The sequence below is a fragment of the Fringilla coelebs genome (assembly GCF_963513975.1).
Source record: "Fringilla coelebs genome assembly, chromosome: 21".
Classification (NCBI taxonomy): domain Eukaryota; kingdom Metazoa; phylum Chordata; class Aves; order Passeriformes; family Fringillidae; genus Fringilla; species Fringilla coelebs.
In genome coordinates, this window is record NC_140047.1 from 4,655,069 (window position 1) to 4,677,144 (window position 22,076).

The window sequence follows — 22,076 nt, forward strand, 5'->3', positions numbered from 1 at the left end:
GTGGATTTCCATTCTCTCCATTCATGCCTCCTTTCAAACCTCCCTGGAGACTGGAGACTGGCCGGGGTCCCACGGACTCCCACCCCCCCCGTGCTGCCTCCTGTGATATTTGTTGTTGGGTGGAAAGAGGGAGATGTTGTTGTCTCATAAAAATGATGAGTTGAGAAAGAGCAGCAGCTTTTGCCGTTGCATGCGCTGCTTGTTTTCCTCCCGCAGCAGAGGAAGGTCTTCCCTCCTGCACCACATCTCCTTTGCCACACTCCTTGTGCTCCCCTGCTGCCCATCCTGGCAGGGCTCTTCCCTAACATCCACCATGGAGTCTCTCACAGACCTTCCTGCTCATGCTGTGGTTGCTGCCGTGAGCCTTCTCCTGACCTGATCAGGAACCCTGCCTCTAATCCAAACCACATTGCTGCCTGATCCCATACAGTCACCAGTAAATAACCTTGACTGCAGCGGTCTGGGAGAGCCAGGGATCCTATATCACTGCTATTAATGATTTAGGATTGTGCATCATTTGCACATGACACAGAGAGGGTCTCACCCCTACTCCCCCCACCCAGCCACCTCCTCCAGGACAGTGCTTGCTCCCCCTCACTTCAGGTGGCTCTAAGTGAAAGCCACCTGGGTGACAATTCCTCCTGCCTGATGCTGGTGTGCACACAAGGCTGATTTCTGAGCTCCCTTGTGCTCTGCAGAGCTCCCAGCAATGCTGCTGGGGCTCCCCCACAAACAGGTGGGGTATTAATAAAACCAAAAGTAATCGCCCAGGCACACATACTACAACCCACTTGGGTCCCTCTCCCGTCTGCTCCTGCAAGCCCCTGCCTCCCCCTGCTTTCTCCACACACCTCAATTTCATTATCTGTGATCTGGAGCTGCCCATTACATGCTTTTTGCCAACATAAATATTTAATCCCGGTGCATTGCACGGGAAGGCCCTTGTGGAGTTAATCCTTCAACTCATGTTTCCACTTGGAAAACAATTTAGCTTGTGGCAGGGCAGCAGGTACGAGGCAGGGACAGAGCCCAGAGCTGGAGGTGGCGTGGGAGAGCTCAGGAGCTGTGTGTGGGGTGATGCAGGTGGGCTTCATGCTGTGGGGTGGGCTTCATTCCATGGGCTTCACTCTATGGGGTGGGCTTCATGCTCTGGGGTGGGGTGGCTCTTCTGGAGCATTTCTTCCCTGGTGTGATAGGTAATGGAGAAGCCACAGGGGTGGCTTCTCTGCAAGCTGCTGCCTGGCAAGGGAGGGGCACTGCCAAGGGGGGCTCCAGGTGCAGCACTTTGCTGGGCTTCAGCAGGGTTTGGGACATCCTGCTCTCTGTGTGCTCTCAGTTGCAACAAGGTGGAAAGCCCAGAGTTTATCAGTTTGCTTCACCTGTGGGTCTCAGCAGCCGCGCGACCCCACACTGCTCCACCTCTAAGTTCACCTGCACACCCAGAGGCTGCTTACACCAGGACCTGGCCATGACTTTGCCTGTGGGCTATGGAGTAGGGTTATGGGATGAGTGGTGTGTTTCTGGGGCTGGTGGGTGGCACTAAGGTACCTGCTGTGGAACAGGACAGACCCTCAGCAAAGTGAGCTGTCCCAGTGCCAGCTGCAAAGCTGCACAGAGCGTGGACAGAAATGCACCCTGCTTGCACCCCAAGGAATAAATTAAAAGCCATTTAAGCTCTGGGCAGGAGGTCTCACGTATCCACCTCCATACCCTCAGGAGGGCAGCACCCATGGGGATGCAACACCACAAAACATCCACCAACCTAACAAAGCCCTCAGACCCAGAGGGGAGGGGCACAAGGGGCCAAGACCACCCTGCAATGGAGGGCCAAGAGTACAACTTGTGGCAGCTGAAATGGCTTGAAATCCTTCCCCTTGCATCAGCAGTGACGTGTCCAAACACTGAAGAAATATTTTGGTTTCAGTTGCTTTGTCTGAGAGGTTTCCCTAGCAGCCTGGGGTGGGTGTCCTGGAGACCAACCAGCCCTCCCCAACATCCCCTGCCCCATGTGAGAAACTGGGGTGTGCATCCCCACAGACCCTGCCCAGAAAGGCTGGAAGACTGGGATGTTGCAATGATGCAAACCAGAGGAAAGGAAAACATGAAAGTATCCCAGCCCTTCTGGTCGGGGTTGTGCAATGAGATTAGGAGGGGAGGCCACTCCTGTAGCTGCAGGGCACTGGGAGATGCTCAGAAGGAAGGAGAAAAGAGCCATGCTCCAGACCTAGCTCAGGTTGCTGCTGCCATGGGCTGCCCCATGGCTTCCCTGGCAAAAATCAAGAGGAGAAAAGATGGAAGACAAGCAAGAGAACCTGATCCAGGGGTATGACCGCCCAGAGATGTGGCAAGATGTGTCCAAGCCCAGCTCACTGCCCTGGTGTTTGGACAAGCATGTCCCTGTGACCCAGCTTTGAGCTCCCTTCACATCCATCCTGCCAGGGCAGAGTCTCCCCACCCAACTCCAGCCAGTGAAATCAGGACCCTACTGACCCCTCCATCCACCACCCCCTACTTTTATTCTATTTTTTTTTTTTTTAGAAATTTTACATCATGACATAAGCTTTGGCTCCAAGGGTTTTTACTGAGAGCCAGGGTATTTTTTTCCCCCTTCTCATAACAGAAACCATATTGCTGTATAATCAAATTTTTCTCATTCCTGATGAGGGAAGCAAGTGTGTGTGTGTGTGAGGTGACCAGGAGCAATGAGGGCACGTGTGGTGGGAGCAGTTGCTCTGAAGGTGCTCCAGGGAAATATGGGGGTGACCAAGCAGAGACCACTGGGCCACAGCTCAGCACAGAGCATCACCCACAGCCAGCCCCACCTCCCCACGTGGTTGCCATCCCTGCAGCCCAGCAGAGATGCTCCTCAGCTTTTTCTCCCACTTTACTGTGGATCTCCTCACTGCATTGGAAGCCCAGCAAAGGGTGTGGCTCAGTTTAATACATGTTTTACAGGTGGGAAAAGTCAGGAAGAAGCAGCTACTTTGAGGTTACTTTCTTGATGTCTGTTTTACTATGTCACAGATTCAGCTGAAGCCAACAGGAGCTGTGGCTGTGATGGTGAAGCCTTGACCATGATGCTCCCAAAATGGAGATGTCTCAATTTACTGGCTCCTTTTGCAAACACAGGCAGGGGGGAAACAACCCAAACCCCAAGGAATAAATTAAAGGGCTATTTCAGATCTGGGCAGGGGCTCCATTGCCTGCACCTCTCCTGTGACAAACTCCCTGCAGAAACTCCCTGTTTCTCTGGGAAAGAGCCATGGCCCTGAGGGGGAGAAGGGGTGGCAGAGCTGGAGAGGTCGCTTTGTGCTGATAAACTCCACTTTGGCATGAGCAGGAGGTGGGTGCTGACTGATGTAATGTCCTGCACAAGTCAGAGATTAAAAGAGATTTATTTTTTTTTTAAATAAATAACACACAAACAAAAGGAAAATGAAAATAACAAAGTGTTCTCTGGGAGACAAGGCTGGTGAAGGACTCTCTGTGCTGTTGCTGTTACAAGAAAAGGATGGGCTGGGATGTGCTGCAGGTGTCCTTTGGAAAAATGAAACAAAAAAAAGTTTGACTACTTTTATGGACTTGGAGCCATGTGTGAGAGAAATGCACATTGCTGGGCTGAGCTGGGACAGAACGTGCAGCTCATGGCATCCAAACTTTGCTTTTGAGAGTGGATGAAAGGATGGGCAGGTAGGATTAGCTTGTGACTTATCTCTTTTATTCAGAGAACTATCACTGCCAAATATCTCCACCTTTGGGGAGCTGGGGTTGCACCCAGGGTTTGTCTGAGCTGATTGACCCCTGGGCTGTGGGGATGGTCTGGGGGGGGTTCAGTAGTGACTGAATACCTGGGCAGCACAGGAGCTGGCCACCTCCTTCCTCAGGCATGTTTGTGGACAGAATTGTGCTGCTTTTGGCTGCTCCTTAAAGCTTGAATAAGCTCAAATCTTGAGTTGCCTGGAAATATCCAGTTGGGCTGCTATGGGCACAGGGCAGCTGTCAAACCTCCCACTCTCAGATACCTGCGTCCCAGACTGCACAAGGAAATTAGGAAGAGAATACAATCCTTTGCAGGGAGCATCACTTAATCACCTGACCAAAAAAGCAATTCTCCTAAGTGCTCTCCTGAAGTGGGGCTTCTGTGAAATGTGAGCATGGCCAGCCCTCACCTCTGCTCAGCTCTGGAGCTCCAGGCATGTCACACCTCTCCCTTCCAGTTTCCCTTGCCAGGACACAGCCAACAAGGACATTTGCCCTTCTCCTCACTCCCTTCTTCTTTACAAGATTAAAAAAAAAAGAAAAAAGCAGGATGTGTCCTGTGTTCCTTGTGTCCTGGAACTGGAGTGTGTTCAGACTGTGCTGGAAGAATCAAACCAACATGACCCTCAGCTTTCCAGCCTTCAGGATGAGGGTGCTCTGCACCATGGAGACCTGATGAGCAAAACAAATGGCTCCAAGGCAGTAGCACGATGCAGGTTTGGCTGGCTCAGAGCAAATCAAAGCCAGCAACGCCCGTGTTGATATTTATATCACAGCCCCTGCACTCCCTCTCCCATTAGTCCATGAGATAAGACTTGGATGTGGAGCAGCATTATGTTTCTACACGGCCAGGAATAAGAATATTCTCCAAGTTCTGTGACTAAAAGGGGTTGGTGATGGGAAAAAAGGTGGAATTGTAAAGATTCATTTGTCTACTGACAGGCAAAGAGGATAAAATCTTCCTCTCCACCCCACAGCCATTCCCAGGAAGAATCCTAAATTGACATGCTCCCCCAGCTGCAATACCCCACAAAGTAACCCCTCCATGCCTCCTCCTCCTCCTCCTCCTTCCTTTTCCTCACTTCACCTCTGCCAGCCTTCCTTCAGCCTCCTCCAGAGGGACAATGTCAGTGGGCCTGGGACAGATCTGGGATTTAGATGCTGGCAGTTTTTAGGGACAAAACTAAAATTGCTGTTTCAGTTTTATTGTCCTGAGGAAGGGGCAGAGAGGAGATGGGCATGGGAGGCAGCAATGCTGCTCTGCTGCTCTCTGTGGCATGAGGTATGAGCAGAAGCAGAGAATTTGGGAGGGAAAACCTGGTCTTTCAGCAAAAAGGTGTGAGACACCCATAAACTTGGCAGACAATAAAGGAGAAGGTTCTACTGAGGTCAGAGAAAGGCATCTCCTGACTCCACATCTGTCCCAGGTGGTTGAGCACTGGTGGCAGACACAGATCAGAAGGAAAATTCTGATTCAAACGCAACTTTTAGAAGGGTGATGGCAAACAATCAGCATAGCAACACTACAGCAGCACCTGGAGGCCTTGATCTGAGCCACCCAGGACACAAGGACAGCATGAGAGAGATTAAAACCTGAGTTTTTAAAGGGGACAGGTAACCAGGCAATGATGGAAGTGAGACAAAATGATCTCATTAAAACACTCAGCAGAGGAAATGGTGAAATTGGGAAGAGCCCTCAGGTTTTTGACTGGCCATGAAAAAAACATGAATGTCTTCTCTGTGGTCTTTAGATGTGCATCCTCCCGATGCTGGAGCCTCAGCAGGAGCCCAACCCACCTCCATAAATGAGACTTCATGGAAATGAGTGCAGAGATTGAACCCTTCTGCTGAGCCCCTGACCTCCCTGCACAGCCCATCTCTAGTAGGGCCAATTCCCCTGCAAGCCAGTGATACACACACAGCCCAGGTGAGCCCTGAGGGTTCTGTGCTGGACTCCCTGCAGCAAAAACCACCACACATCTGAGCCAGCACTTGGGCAGCCTGGCTCTGCCACAACTCCAAAGGGCTGAGACAAAATGAGCCTGCATTTGGAGTACAGGCTTAGGATTTAGCAAAATCAGCTCCTGACTTGCCTTGTTGGAGCTTCTGCAAGCCAGGAATGCCTGAGGAGAAACTACAGCTCTGCACCACTCAGCTTTGGGAAGCTGGAGAGCACGTGGAAGGGGAGAGGTGGATTCAGTGAAGCAGCACAGCTCCTGTGCACACAGGGGACCTGGCCAAGGGCTGTAACAGATGTGTTTTCACCCACGGAGCAGTTTGGGATCTGTCTCTGATTGCTCCAACGCTCACTCACGTGTCTTCCTGATGAAAGACCAACAGCAACAATTAGCATCATATAAGGAGCAGGGGACTGCTGCCAGCATGAACACACTCTTGAGCACCAAGGGTTTTCTGTTCCACTTTTATCCCAGCTATGCACACGGCAGAGGTCACTCTGCATTAATTAGCCTTGCTCTGGGCCAGCTCCTTCAGCACGTTCAGCCTGTGGGTCGCAGCCTCGGCCTCTCCATGCTCTGATGGGCTCTCCCTGCTCCCCACCTCTGCCTTTTTCCTGAAGTTCACCAAAAAGGGATGTTCCATGCTATCCCAAGCTGAGCCTGGCCATGCTGTCGATGGTCTGCAGACCCTGCAGAGGGTGACACTGCCTGGGTAGGACCTGGTGGGTCCTGGCTGCAGGTGGGAGCCTTGTGTTGTCATTCTGAGCTCTGACTGAATCCCCCTCCCTCCAACAGCAGTCCTCAATCTTCAACCCCGAGGAAGAGGTTTCCACCTTCCCAACACCCCTGAAACGTGCTCTCCCAGAGCCTTTGGGCTGGTTCATGATCACCCTGGGGAAACCCCATCTGAGCCAGCAAAGGGAATGTAAAGGCTTCCTCACAGCATGTGAACACGCTCCAAGGAAGGGCTCTGGAAGGAATCCTGATGACTTCCATATTATTTCCAGTAAATTTTGTGCTGATTCTTGGCACAAACACTGGAAATGAATAGGCTAGGTCAGGAATGTAAATAAAGTGAAACATTGGGATTTAATCTAATCTATAATTATAGTATCTGTGGCACAGGGAAGAGGTTGGTGTGTTTGCACTACAGCTCCAACGAGGAGCTGGAGGGGGTTTTCATTTCCCTTTCCAGAATTTCCCTTTTTGGCTGAGGGATAATTGGTGTCTCCCCAAGTGTCTGAAGCAAACGTGCTGGGCTGGCAGAGCTGTCTTCTGGTAGCCAAGCAAGTACAGCTCAGCCATGAGGCATTCCCCAGGCACTCCCCGAGCAGTGGGATGAGAGCTGAGGTGGATGAGCTGGGCTGAAGGCTCAGGGAGGCTGTGGGGTGCACAGGGGAAGCTCCTGCCTCCACAGCGAAGAGATTGGATGGGTTTGTGGGGTGCTCAGTCCTCTAAGCTGAGTTTGATCTCTGAGACAAGCCAGAGCACTTCCTCCTCACTGTTGTTTTGTTTTTGGTTCGGCACAAGCTGCCTGTCAAAGCCTGGTGCTCCCAAGGCTCCCAAACCATCCATCTGAATGGCACTGGCTGCTGTCCAGGCTGGCTGGTCCATGCAAGGTGAGCACTTCACAGACACATCAACATCTCTCCCTCTGCCCTCCTCACCTCATCCTCTTCCAGATCCACCTGGGGGGAAGCTTGACAGACAGCTCTGGTCCAGCTGACCTCGAGGGAGAGAAATCCCTTCTCCATTTCACAAGCAGTTAAGATTTCTGCTTTTTAAGAACTGCAACTCAACAGCCTTCAAGGACCATGCTCGGTACCATGCAGGGGTCCATGGGGGTACATTGCCATGGATCTCCATGGATGGGCACCTGTGTGTGCTGTGGCACACTGGCAGGGCTGTCCACACGTGTACACGAGCCTTTGGAGCATGTGTCTTTGTTGACATGCTCTACTTGCCCTGGAAAACCCTCTGTGCAGGGACTGGCATCTTAGCCCCAACGTGTTAAAGGCAAGGGGAAGAAAAGGGCTGACAGGCAACATATTTTCCTCAGACTGAAACTGCAGAGGACAAAGAAATTAGTTCTCCTTTTGTTCATTTATGTTTTGGAATTACAGAAGTCTTAAAAGCAAAGGAATCAATCAGACTTTGTTTATTTGTTTGCTTGTAGAACATTTTTTGGGTTTGTTTTCATACTCCAGCCCAGCTTTGATCTCAGGCTGGTAGTACTCCAAATGAATGGTCCACAGCAGAGTGTAATTGCTGTAGGTACTACAGAAGAAAAGGACAGGATGTTCGACACATTTACAGGGCAGAAGAGACTTCCACGACCTCCCAGTCCCCTTGCTAGGGTTATGTGATACCCTCAGACTACTGCAGAAGCAAATAATTTGTTTTTGAAGAGCTCTGATGCTGCAGACTGTGTGCTTACCTCCCAGCCTGGAGAACAGCACAGAGCCCTGCGAGCGGCTACAATCAGGATTATACCCAGCCCAGAGCTATTATAGATAGCTATTTTTCCACAGAAACGAATGAAACAAGCAGAAGAAATTCAATTTAAGAAATGACCCCGTGCCCGTGTTTGTGTTGTTGTTCTGTCTGTGCGGGCGCAGAGCAGCGTTAGCCTCACATTTCACTGCTCTGGCTTTCTTCACGCTGTGTTGCAACCGTGTGGACATCTGAGCAGAGGAATATTTAATGGGGCTGCCTGTGTATCTGAGAATGCTCAGTAAACACGCTGGGCAGGGCTCAGGTTGGAGCACGAGGGTGTGATTTGGGCAGGCAGGACCCACAGCGGTGGAGCAGGGCTTTATCAGTCCGTGCCACGTGCTGGGGCAGGCAGCAGCAGCCAGCGAGGAGGGGGTGCTGTGGTGTGCCCACATGCCATGTTTCTGGGTGCCCAGGAACAGGGGTCTGTGCCCCAGAGGTGCCCACAGGAACACGTGCCCGTCCACGTGCGCTGCCTGCACCGCCCCGGGAGCGGAGCGCCAAGCCCTGCTGAGCATTAGCTGTGGGACAGAGCCAGAGCTGTGCATCACCCTGGGGCCTGTCCCCACACAGGGCGAGCTCCAGAGCTCCCTGGTGCCAGGGGACAGCTGCCTGCTGGCTGCCTGCAGCCCTGGCTCCCCACAAAAGCTGCCGTCCCTCGCCCAGGGGCACGCACAGAGCAGGAGCCGCGCCCAGGGCAGAGCCCTGCTGACCACCTCGGTGGCAATGTGCCTTGGGGCTGGGAAGCAGAAGACTGGCTTTGACCACAGGGATGACAAAACCCTGGACAAAGCCCTCTGCCTTCCACCCAAGGCTCTCCCAGCCCTTTGCAGACACCAGGAATTAGATCACAGAGCCCCTGAAGTGACGGGTGAGTGCAATCACTCCTGCCTGGCAGATGGGGAAGATGACTTGGCAGCCCAGGCTGCCCAAGAGCCAGACCTGCTGGCTCCCAGCTCTGTGTGCTCACCACGGCAGCAGCCTCCATCAAAACCAGTGGCTCTTCCCTCTCCCAGTGCCCCTGGCAGCTGGGAGCTGAGAGCTCACAACAGGCCAGTTTTATGGGCGTTGGGTTACTAGCAAGCTCTGTGGTTGCTCCAGCCTCTCCCTGGCACCTTTTCAGAGCAGCCCAGCTCCCAGAGATATAAATAATTATATTTATGCATTATAGATATTCAACAAGAAAATGCCTGATATTATTAAATGGCAAGAGGTACCATTTGGAGCCCACTCCTGGAGACAGCCCTGCTCCAGGGATGTGCAATAAAGGCTTTGGAGGCTGTCAACATACTTAACTGGGGGTGGTGGAGGGAAAGTATTAATCAAGGTCTTAAAAAGTTCTCGCTGACAGACTATTTGCCAGCTCTCACTTTAAATGCTTTTGTGGTCCCATAAAAAGTTTCATTACTCACTACAAAATGTGTTTTAATTATTGCAGTCACTCTGACATTAAGCCCTGGGTGTTTCTCTCTTGCTCACTCTGTCTCTCCTCTGTCTCCTTGCCTCTTTGCTCTATTTTTCCTCTCTTACTGATCTGACTCCTGATATCCCTCTCAAGACAGAGGGTGCCCTGGCTAATTAGCCAGATTGGAAAGCCCAGACCCTGTCCAAATGTTCCTAAAGGAGAAGTTAAAATTCAGTTCTCAGTATTATCCCTTTGCTCTGGGAACTCATGAATCCACAAGATTCAAACAGAAAATTCAACCCCCAGAAAGGATTTCAGAAGAGTGAAATGTCCACAACAAGTGGGCAGTGGGCAGAAGGATTTGGTGTCTCTCTCTGAAGTATGTCCTACTAAGAGAAACACGTATGTCCTACTAAGAGAAGCAACAACTTACAAACACCTGTCACACTTTTGACATCTATTTCATCCCGCCACACACTTGGCAACTTGCTCCAATCTGACCACATCAGCTTAGTTCATCCATCAGAGACAACCCTGTCCACCAGGCATGGACCTGGAAACCAGAATGGTGAAAGTAGGTGTTATCCTGGGTGTCCCACAGACTCCCAGTGCCTCCAGACACTGCTTTTCCATTTCACCAGCTGTGTGTGACACCCAAAGCATCAGGAAGAGTCTGACCATTTGCCCTGTGTCTGGTGTAACACAGTGCTGACCAAAAGGGTCAATAACAACTCAATAACAGCTTTGGAGATCCCTCCTTGCCCCAGCTCCCCACGTGTCTCTCCTTACTTGTACAGACCATCTGGTTCCAGGCACTTGAAAATGACTGAGTAGAGGCTGGTGTCAGGGACATCTCCGTGGCTCCGACCCGCTGCCACACAGGAGGTTGCCAGGCCAGAGAGCAAATCATCTGCAAAGCTCAAGGATTCTCCTGCAGAGCAAAGAGAGGAGCGAGACCAGAACATCAACATACAGAATCACTGCTGACCGCTTTAAAATCACTGTAGGGACATCTCTACGCAGGACACACAAACTCCAGCTGGCTGTGGAATGTCCCAAGTCTGTGTGGAGAATGTCACCTGTGGACAGAGCAAGGAGGAAACACACCTGGGCCAGCAGCTGTGCAGGGATGGGGGCCAGGGCTAGGTCACTGTGTGGCCAGCTGCAATCACAGCACAGAGGGGATGTGTGGCCTCACTGCAGACACTGCAGAACCACCACCCAGAGCTGGGCTACAGAAGATTTGGAAGCCTGGCTAAACAGGGATCTCTTGCCCTTGCTGCATGTCCAGCTCTTAAACAAAGCATGGCCTTTTCCAGACATTACCTGCCACAACAAGAGGTGTTTCTGCTATGTTGTTAACAGCAAAAAATACATTTTTAGTGCTTGGGTGGAATTGCTGTCAATGTCATGGTTTTATTTTTATTTTTTTAATTTAATTTAATGATTGCCAGTAGCTTTGCATTCCCTTTCATCTGCACTCTGCCAGCTCCTGGAGCTCTGACTGGATCTCCTTCATTCACGTTGAAGAACACTTGCTTTTTTATAAGCACTCAAAGGAAAAAAACACTAATTAAAAATACTGAAAAAACCTTCCTTTTTAATCTTCTGGTTTATAAAGCCATTAAACACTTAGATCATGACCCAGCTGAAACTGAAAATGCTCCATTTATTAAGGTTTTTGGGCATGACTGTCCACTGCTGTGCAACCTGTCTCCTCGCAGTGGGCAGCCCGTCTATTGGTTAGAGCTCATTGCATTTAATTCCCATTTCACACTGGTGTAACTGAAAGCCTGAGGTACCAAGGAGGAAAATAAGACAGAGCATCTGCCCAGGCTGTGCCCTGTTCCCAGTGGTGGGAATCAGAGCAAGGCTGCTGTAGGTGAGAGCTGTGCTGGTGTAAGCCAAGCTGGGCCCAGATTGCTGTGCTGGGTACCTTGTGCATGTGGAAATGTCAAGACATTGCAGCAGAGGGAGGAGGAGAATTCCCTTCTCAGCACTTCTGTTTTTCTAAAGGCAAAAGTGACTGAGGAGTACTGAAACGAAGCACCAGTCCTTGGTACAGACCCTAAGGAACAGGCCAGTGGTGTAACCAGCCCAGAACATCCCACTGTGAAGCTGAATTATCCAGGTAGAATTAAAAAAATCCCCTCATCCCCAGCCCCCTAAACCGCATTTGCGTCTTGTCTCAAAACACACAACTCAGTAACAAATATCCCCCTTGGCTAGAGAAAAGAGCAGCAATAAATTCTTTTCCTCCCTGAAGGAATCCAAGCCTTAATTATTCATTTTAATGCTCCCAGCACGACTTGTTCTTTCCAAATTTTTTCAGGCAGCTCTGTCACCAGTCTCTGTAGCCCAACCCAGCTCCTGGATGCAGGTCTGTCCCAAATCCCAAGCCAGCTCAACAGGCAGGTCAGGTTGGCAGCAGGAAAATCCCTGCCTGGAAGTCACGAGCGCTGCCCAGCCTTCAACAAGTCCCTCAGCTCTGGGTTTATGGTTTAAGCAAACAAACAAACCCCTATTACTCATTTCCAATTTTCATTTCCATCCCTTTTCCTACAACATTGGGCTGGATTGGGGAACTCCCTGTCACCAGGAGAACAGACTCTGCCATGACTTACAAACCTGATGAATCACCAACAAAGAAAGAAGCAGGACCAGAATGTGTTGTTGAAGTAGAGCAAAGGGCTTTAAGGCTCTTCCAGCCTCAAACGACTTCCCTTCTGACCAGGAAGCTTCATGGGGGGACAGATCATCCCATAAATGAATGCTGTGGGATCTCACACCTTCCTCTAAGCAGCTGATGAGGGCTAGGAAAGAAAATAGCTGGGCAGAGATTGCAGTGAGAGCTGGGTGAGGCCAAGGGGACCTGGAGTCCAAGATCTGGACTGGGCAGCCCCCAGGTAGGAGGATCAGCCAGGATATCTGAGCCAGGGAGCACAAGAGATGGGATGGGCTGAGACTGGCAGAGGGTGGAACCAGACTTGCAGGAGACTGGAAATGAGATGGAAAATGCCATGGGTAACCACTGAATCAAAGAATGCATTAAGGCCAGGTTGGACAGGGCTTGGAGCAACCTGGTCTGGTGGAAGGGCAGGACAGACCCAAGGCAGGGTGGTTGGAATGAGATGATTTTTCAGGTCCTCTCCAACACAGACCATTCTACAATTAAAATTGCACAGCTGACTTTCTCTAGGACATGCACTAACAGCTGAAAGCTCCTCTTCCATGGTCTTTCTGGGTAGTTTTGAGGGAACAGGCTGGCAGGGAGCACTGCCCTGGCACACAGCAGCAGCTGCTCCCCACAGTGGTCTGGTTTGCCATGGGTCAGACCTGCTCAGGGAGTGGAGTGCATTTCTGTCCCCCTGCACAGGAGGAAATGAAGATTGCAGGGTCTGCCCACAGTGTCTCCACTTGGATTGAGCCAAAACCCTTGCAATAAAATCCACAAAGCAAGAGGGTGCTTTTTGCTCAATCCTGAACTTCTGGGGAACTCTCCCCTCTTGCTGGCTCTGCAAAGCAAAGAGGTTATTATGAAAACAGCAAAACAGATGCTAACAAAGATGCTGGAACCTCATCCCCAAGGCTGGGAGTTTTTCTATACCTGTACAAGCAGCAATGAGATCGCTGGGGGTGCCAGACTGCACAGACCATGGAGCAAAGACAGGGAAGGGACACCCTGGGGACAAGGCAGCTGCCCAGAGCTGTCAGTCTGCAGGCAGTGCAGGGAGCTGCTATTCCCTGCTCTCCCCTGGGCAAAGCAGAGCACACAGAGACTGCATTTGTTCATCTCACAAAAGAGAAGGCAGAGACCCTTCAGTCCTCAGTGCTCGGAGTGCAGCTGGAGTGAAATTTCCTAAGCTTTCTTTAGGAGCAGAAAGCAAGTTATTCCCTAGATTTGGACTGGGATTTTGTCAGTGGAACAGAGCTAAAGCAACAGCTGCTTTTGGTGGAATGGTGAGAGAATTATCATAAATCAGAGGATGATTTGGATTGGAAGGGACACAAAAGATCATCTCCTTTCACCTCACCCCCAACCACAGGCAGGGACCTTACACTAGGCCAGGTTTCTCCAAGCCCTCTCCAACGTGGCTTTGGACACTTGGGCCACTTGATTGACCAGCAATGTTGCCCTACCAAGAAAAAATGATCCTGGGATCATGCAGCAGCAGGAGAACACTGACCCAGCTGTATGAGGCCACGTGAGGACTAAGTGCACAGCATTCCTCAACTGTGCTCGAGACCAAGGCACAGGAAAAGAAGGAGAGAAGATTTCACAGGGAAAGAACAAAAAGCCCAAATTCCCTAATAAAAACAGGGAAAAAGAGGCCAAATAGAGACACATGACTGTGAACACATCACAGGGTAGGCACTCAGATGGAAAAGCAATAGTTAGGTTAACGGGCAGTAATGGCAAGAGGATGTAAATTGGACATGGATAAATGGTTGGTCTACTCCTGCAAAGGGCAAATAACCCAACCATCTTTTAGGAAGGAGTTTGATCACTTTATAAAAGGGATTACATGGATAAGTAGCTTGTGATGGAAAGCAAAGGGGCTTCTTTTTCCCATCTGGGCTTGTGTTCTTACACATCCCGCCAGCAAATATAAAGAAGGATTTCAGCCTCCCAAAGCAGCCCTGAAGCACAAACCTTCTAGATTGCCTGAGTATCTTTGCTTGTGTTATTAAATTTCAGAAAGAATCCAAAGGTTCTCTGCAGAGTAAATGATAGCTAAGTAGATCATCTCTGTGGAGTAGGAGATATTTTATTGACCAGACAGACATCTGTGTCCTTCATTAATAGTAATAAATAATTGATGTCACACTAAATAAAGCAATAAGCTGTTACAGATATCAAGGACAAATAACTGGCTCCTATGAGGATGCCTCACCTGTGTTCACTTCTCAGTAGTAAAAAAAAAACAGAACAGAGCTCAATATCACTATGGAAAATGCTGCACACAGAGGAAAAAATGTCACTTGCTGCTCACTGACTACAAATTATGGGGCAGTTGTGCTCAGCAACGGGATGCTGACATTCCTAAGTGCAAGGAGTTAATATCCTTGCAAGACTTTCTTTTCTCTCATTTCCATGCCTTCCCAGGGCTGATCTACCCCAAACCATCCACTTCCCAGGCAGCTTTTGAAAATCCATCTCTGCTCTACTAATAACTGTCAGGAAGATGAAGCTCCCTCCAGGTGACATCTCCCTTCTCTCCCCTGGCTACTGCCTTGTCCTCATCCACAGGCATGGCCGTGGAGTTTGGCAAATCTCCTCTTTTTGGTTTTCTAAGCATCTTTTACACTGACTCCAGTGGTGTGGCTGCCCTTAAAACAGAGGAAAATAACAGCAAACTTGGAACTTGCAGAGGGGTTCCCATTCTGGGAAGCTTTGCAGACTTCTCCTGGCCGCAGCAGGCATAGCCAAGGGTCATCCCACTGGTGGCACTCTGGGATAAACACCCAGGAAAGCAACTCCATCTCTGGAGGAGGAGAAAGAGGAGGAGGAGGAGGAGGAGGAGATCCCCAGCTCAGCTGCCTGTCTGCAAGCGTGAGCTGGCAGCGCGCTCTCCAGAGAGCACATTTCTTGTGGCAGGAGGCTCAGAGGGGCAGGAATGGGGGCTGAGGAATGGGAATGGCTGGGAGCAGGCTTAGAGCACTGGCACACAGCATCCAACAGCCTCAGCCTGCCTCAGTCCTTCCACTGCGGCCGTGCCAGCGCCCTGCAGTTGCGGACAGCAGGCTGGATGAATCACCTACCAACCATCCCACCGAGGACAGGGCGAGCTACGGCGCTGAGTTCAACCAGACTAAACAAGAGAGCCAGGCCAGCAGCCTCCAGGAGGCTCGAGGAGCAAAAGGAAGCTCTGGGACCCTCACAGGCATTCCCACACCTTCAGCCCATGTGCCTGTGCCAAGAGCAGCATGGAGAAAACCCAGGCGCTGCAAAGCAAAGTGGAAATTAAGACGAGAGGAGACCTCCCTGCTGCCATTCACCTTCAAGATTCCTAGAAAGAGCACAAAGGGGAAAGTAGGAAGGCACCAATGTCTCTGTCTTGACAGCTTCTTTACTGGGTTGGATGAAACCAACACTGCAACGTTACCAGGCGCTTTCCCCTGATTGTGGTTTTCTCTCCCTGTCTTCTCCCCTTTGCTTTTTTTCAACCTGTTTTCAATTTACTCTTGTGGCATCTCTGACTGTGACCTCATTCTGGTACTTAAGGGAAAAAAAAAAAAAAAAGAGAGAGTGTCCTTTAAAAAAGAAATGAAAGAAATCATATTTTATTTAGTTTGGTTGGTTTTGAAGCTTTAGCAGAAGAAAGATTAACCTTTTCTGCCTAACTTAATGAAAACAAGGAGAAAGGCTGTATGGATAAATAAATATCTGTGTGGGTATGGAGCAGGCACGATCGTGTTACAGCCCCGGTGGAGCTGTAATGGGGAACAGGCGCGTTCCTGCGCAGCGGCTCCCAATTCCCGATCCATTTTCAAGGAAAGAAAAACAGAGTAGAATGTCAGAGGCCCGAGTGGGCATAAATGAGGGAGCCAAGAGAAGGCAGATGGGGCCCAGCGAGGACCTCCGTCCCCAGCAGTGACCTCCAGCGCAATGCCAGCGCAGCAGATGGAAACAGAGACCTTACTCCACTTCCCCTTGCCAGGTTTTGGTTCCTGAAATGAGGAAACAAATGGCATGCTTGGCCCTCTAAGTCTGTCACCTTTTGGAGGTCCTTGCCTCACCCTCCTCTTCTTCTGGGGCTTTCCCTCGAAGGAGGGGAAGACCAGAGGAGGGCTGTGAGCAGAGGGCTTGGACCGGGTTTTTGGATGAGTGGATGTGGAGCACAGGTTTGCAGGGTGGATCCTCCGCCATGAGGTTGTACCTGGGTTTAACGTGCTTTGGATCTGGCACTCAGTGGGGGAAGGCAGTGATAGGTGGTTGGTTTGTCTTGGAAATGATGGGCTGATTTAAATTAGTGTAACATAACTTCAGGCGACGGAGCTGTTCCGATTTACATCAGCAGATGGTCTGTCTCGCTGCCTAGATCATTAAAAGCAAACCATCCCTACTGATCCTGGTGGAATGATGTCAAAACCTCCTTCCCTGCATGGCTTGCCAGATTATAAAAGACATAAAAAAGGCCCAGTTATTACTAAAAATTTTCTGCCCACATTCTGGGAGCATCCGTGCATACCAGCCTCTCATGTTAGATGGGAGCCTAAATCCCACACCCCAAAACCTTGTAGCCTCAGAAATAATATCTTTGTCATGGCTTTTCTCAAAGACACATCCATCAGGGATCCCTCTGGCTGGGCACAGGTTGTCTAGGCTGAGGCAGAAAAGCCAGTGATTATGCTGCAACTTCAGGCTCAGCTTGTGCTTCACTTCCCAACTTGTACAAAGGTGCAAATTGCAGTTCCCTGAACAGCTTCACCTTTTTGAAGTTGTGAGTTTTGGGGGAATTTGCTTCCTATGTGTGTATGCTACCTGACCTATTAATAAAGATGAACAGCTTTTCTCCGGGCTTCCATCTCCTCTGGGCCTCCATCTCCTCTAGGTTTCCATCACCAGGTTTTTGGATGATGGAAGACAGCACTTGTAGATGGCTAAATTTAAGGAGCAAGGTTTTGGTTGGGCTAAGAGCAAAAGTTGCATTCCAGGGCCACAGAAGCCACTTAAATGCATTCACTGGTGCTCTTCAGGGCTGGGACTTGCATGGAGTCACCAAGTGGAACTGAAAGATGAGCTGTTCTCATCCAGAGAGCCAGTCAAAAACAGGGAAATGATCTTAATTTGCATGAGCTGCAATGTTCTGTGATGCACAAGGTTAATCACGAGTGTGTTCTCCTTTCAGGGTCATCAATAGGACTCCCTGCTCCTTCATCTGAGCTCTTCACAGACTGCTTATCACTGGTCTTTCACAGTCAATATCTAAGACCTCAGAAAAAATGCTTTTACTGATGTAAAAACGCATCCCCAAGGTAGTGTGCTGCTGGAGGAGAGGGGGAATTAAAGCATTTCATTCTGTGCTGTGAGCCCTCCAGGATTCCTCAAGGTTCACTAGGTTGCTAAGGGTCATCCCCAGCCAGACACGAGCTGACTCTGCTACACTCAGAGACATCCAGGCATGAGCCAGTTCCACTCTCAAAGCCACGTATTCACATTAGCACGGTGGAGAGTCCAAGTGAATGTCTCTGTTCCCAGGAGTTTGTCTCGGGCTCTGCAGCATGTTAAAATAGTTATTGGATTTCAAGGCAAAGTGGGAGCCCATTTGTACTGGGAGTTGGGCAGGCACAAAGCAAAGCTCTGTCCTCAGATCCTTCTTGTCTGGCAGAAGATTGTGTCCATCACCACAGAGAGGGTTCTCACTCTCATCACCACAGATCTCATTCCCACCCTCATTCTTGCTTTCTTTTCATATTTACCTTCTTCTAAATTAGAGATTTCTAACAATGCACCAATGGTCCAGAGCACTTGTGGTCCCCAAGGCCCATAGCTGGCAGCCTGTAGCAGATCCAAGGGCTGCATGGAGCCTTACGTTCACCAGGAATCCCACCAGCCCCAGAGACAATTTCTCCAACACAGACTGACACTGCAGAGATGGCAACAAAACCTGAATAATAATCTCACTCTCCTTAAAAGCACCAGGGCACTTTTGTAGTTCCTGGGGGAATGAGCTACTATCTGAAAATTACTACCAAATTTTGGATGGAAACACTGCACCAAGGACCTGAGCTCCACCAGTCCAAAGGGCTGGGAGCTTTCACCTTCTGCTGGGATTCAGATGGCTAAATTTGAAGTGAAGCAGCTTTCACCATGAGCTATGTCTGAGGACAAATCCTGGGAAGCTTCCTAAAGAAAGGCCACAAATATCGAAATACCAGACCAGCAGGAAGGGAAAGGAACAATCCCTAAAATTAAACTCAGTGTGCAATTAATTGCTAAAACCATAATTATGTTGGGTAATTTGTCAAATCAAATTCATGTAAACCTATGGTGAAAAGTCATCAACTGGTCTGTGCTTCATATCTCCTAGCACTTATTGGGAAAGTGGAATTTTTGGGCTTTTATATTGCCACTGTTGCCTGACCCTGTTCCCAGTCCTTTCTTACATGTCACAGCCCCGGTCATGGAAAGTCAACCAAACCACTACCTGTAATGTCAACAAGTTCAAAGAAAGTCTTCTTTAAATATTTCATATATTTAAATATTTTGGCCCCATTTATTCCGAATAGAGGTCATGTGCTGATGAATTAGTGATAAGACTTTGGACCAGCACATTCCGAAGCACTCAGCAAACCTAACTGCAGCCAAACCTGCAGGCTGCTATCCAACCAAGACTTAAAAAATTGGTCCTTATGGAGGAACCTGCATGGAAGCAGACCTCTTATTTGGCCCTCCTCTGCAGTTTTGAACATTTGAGAATGGGGGGGAAGGTCCTCAGCTCATAAAATCTCCTGTAGCTCCCTTGAAGTCAATGGAACAATAACAATTTACACTTGCTGAGTTTCTGCATCCTGGCTGTGAGCTCTTTGGAACAAGGACACCATAATGATTATTACAGATATTCTTGATCACTTGTCTGAGGCAGACTAGAGAACAGCACTGTGTAAGAAAATAGAGGGTTGGTTTGCTATGATTTCCAAAGAATTATTGACCCGTATCTTGCAAACATTTACACATGTTTAGCTTTACTCATGTGAGTTGTTCCATTACACTCGTGTGCCAGATAAACTAATGTACATGCTTGCAGAACCGAGGTTAAAACTTGTGCAAACACAGCGAGTTCTAAATATTTTTGTAGATACGTTGTTACCTCAGACTCAGAGGAGAAAGCCTCTCATTTGGCTGTGCCTCTTCCCATAACTCTCCATCCATCCAAGCAGGCATCACAAGAGAAGCCAAAGGCAATACCAAGATAAAACTGAAAAAATAAGCCATTGTCTGACCCAGCTCAGAAGCTAGAAAAGACCCACTTGGTAAGAACTAAAAATATGCAAGAGTTGAACATCAGTTCTTGAACAAAGAATTACCTGAATTATTGGAGGACCTGCACAGCAGCTTTCTTAACACAGCTCATTAATCATTCACTTACTGATTTTCCAATAATGGAGTTAACACTTTTCTTCACCGTTTTCATCCATTAGAAGGCTCAAGAAATGAGGAAAGAGCTGGGACTCTCTTGTTGGTGAGGACTCTACCTCAGCACCCATCATCACCACAGCAATCCCTCCATCTTTTCCACTAAGACTGCGAGGCAAGACAGGATTTCCTGACCCCCTGCACAGACCCTCTGCCCACAAGCACAGAATATAATCCTTTATTTCTTAAATCGAGGTGATCTCAAGGACCAAACTAGTGGCAGTGAGGTGTCTGACATGTGGAGACTCCACGTAGGCATTAATACCTCTGACAATGTCATTTACACCCCTCAGCCAAGACTCGAGTTGTGCCACAGTGGCTGCAGCGTCAGGACAGAGCAGCCAAAGGAGCAGGGGTGCAGAGAAATTGCTTTTCCAATATAGCAGGGAAAAGGCAAATCTGAGGCTATAACCAATCCAGCTCTCTCCCCACTAATAGCTGATTTTCATCCCTAAAGGACTATTAATCCTTTCTTACAAGTGTGCAACCTCCAGGCACTGAGGACACCTGCCAGTGGCACACAGCAGGATGTTGGCATGGCAATGCCTTCTGCTCCCAATTTTAAGTCATCCTGGAAACCACAGCAAATCAATCCCATCCTCCACAGGGAAGGGGAGATGTTAGTGGTCAGATCTGATGGATGATGTGCCCTGGGAGCCCATCTCACCAAAGGCACTCTGTGGTGGGAGCAGCCTTTTGACTCCTAAATGTCCTTGGCAAAGTGAGGTATCTGGGCACCCTTCCCACCCTCAGGACCACTGATCCCTCTAGGATGGTTCGTTGGAGACGTGTCATCACCAGCAACTGTGCAACATCTGACCACTCTGGTGACAAAAGACAGATTTCCAGAATGAACAGAGCAGGATTAAGCCAAGTGGTAAATGGATTCCAGGGCTGTTCCAGGGTCTGTGCTGACGAGGGAAGCCAGGGCCAGGTACCCAACCCAGGGCACATGCAGTGAGGTTATCACTTCCCTCTTTTCTTCAAATCCCTAAATAGAACCCAAACATCACTTGGGCCATGTTTGAGAGATAAGATGAGTCTCTCCCATCCCTTGCAAAGCCTGAAATAGAAGCCCTGCTACTCCATATCCGAAGCATCAAGCATAGGATGTTGACATTTAGCAGTAGGGAAAATTGCCAAAACAATGAACCCTCTCAGGTCTCTCTTCTCCCTTCCCTTTCCCCACTCTCCTGGAAAATGTTCATAAAGTGAAGTGGAAAAAAAAGAGGAAAAAAAAAAATCAAACTAACCCAAACCCCAAGAACCCAAACCCAACCTCCCAACCTTCTGTGGAAATAACATGTAGAGGAGAATGAGTCAGGCTCTGTTAACAGCACAAGGATCACTGGTCCTGCAGACAGGGATGATTCACCAAGGCAGCAAGAACGACAAGGTAGAAGAGACCAAACAGAGGATGCAGAACCAAAGTTGTATCAAAGAAGAGAAGGAAATAATAAATGAAATGGTTCCATGTTACAAGACACCTTGCTCTTTATCAAACACCACTCAGCTGACCTAGGATGACTCACTTGGTAATGGTGAGGTTATTCACTGGGTGCTTTGTCCAGACTTTCCTTGTGAGAAGGAAGGCCAACAGTCTGTAAGACTTCAATCCATCCCCATTTCCTGCTCCTCTCTTTTCTCCCCCTTCCTGAGATGCTCACTCACTGAGAGCCTCATCTCCCTGTTGCTTCTGCTTCCACTGCTCCTTTCCCACACCCATTCCCTTTAAATTCAGCAGCTTTATGTGATTCTCTTTTCCCTATAAAAGATGCCTTCAAGGAGATGAGAAAAGCAGGGCCTATTTAGGAGCACAGCTTGCCATGGGGAGGCCCTCCTGGGTGCCACTGGCATAGAAAGTACATTGTCACAAGAGATGGAGAGGAGAATATGAGGCTCAGGCACCTGGGGTGAATTCTGCCTGCCAGAATGCTCTCCTGCTATTCCTCCATTCCTCCTTCCTCTTCAGCTGCCCTCCTCACCTGCCTTTTATCTAATAAGCATAAACATTCCAACAGAAAATACTTGCCCTGAAAAAAAAAAAATCAAAAAAACTAAACACATGCAAAAAAAAAAAAGGGAACAAAAAAAAAAAAAAAAGTCCTCCCTCTGCACTTCACAATGAGAGCTGTAAAACTTTTTCTGCTTGGAAAATTCTCCCGGTCAGTTTTTCCTACTGTTTAATCCCTGCTTTGAGTTACACAGAATGAGTAAACACATTTTATAAGGTTCTAATTCATACCTAACCCATACAGTTTATGGCTTAACATAGTAAAATACACACACACACAGACACACATGCACTTTTTATACACAT

At 49.1% G+C, this 22,076-nt stretch overlaps 1 protein-coding gene across 1 annotated transcript in view; it reads right to left on the bottom strand.

The window, feature by feature from the left end:
• Nucleotides 1-22,076, bottom strand: part of ASTN2 (astrotactin 2) — a gene marked incomplete at both ends in the record, with an annotated part of 326,465 nt that overhangs the window by 19,166 nt on the left and 285,223 nt on the right. The window contains one exon of the mRNA XM_084219630.1: nt 10,405-10,546. Coding sequence (XP_084075756.1) covers nt 10,405-10,546 — 142 coding nt within the window. The remainder of the gene's footprint in view (nt 1-10,404; nt 10,547-22,076) is intronic.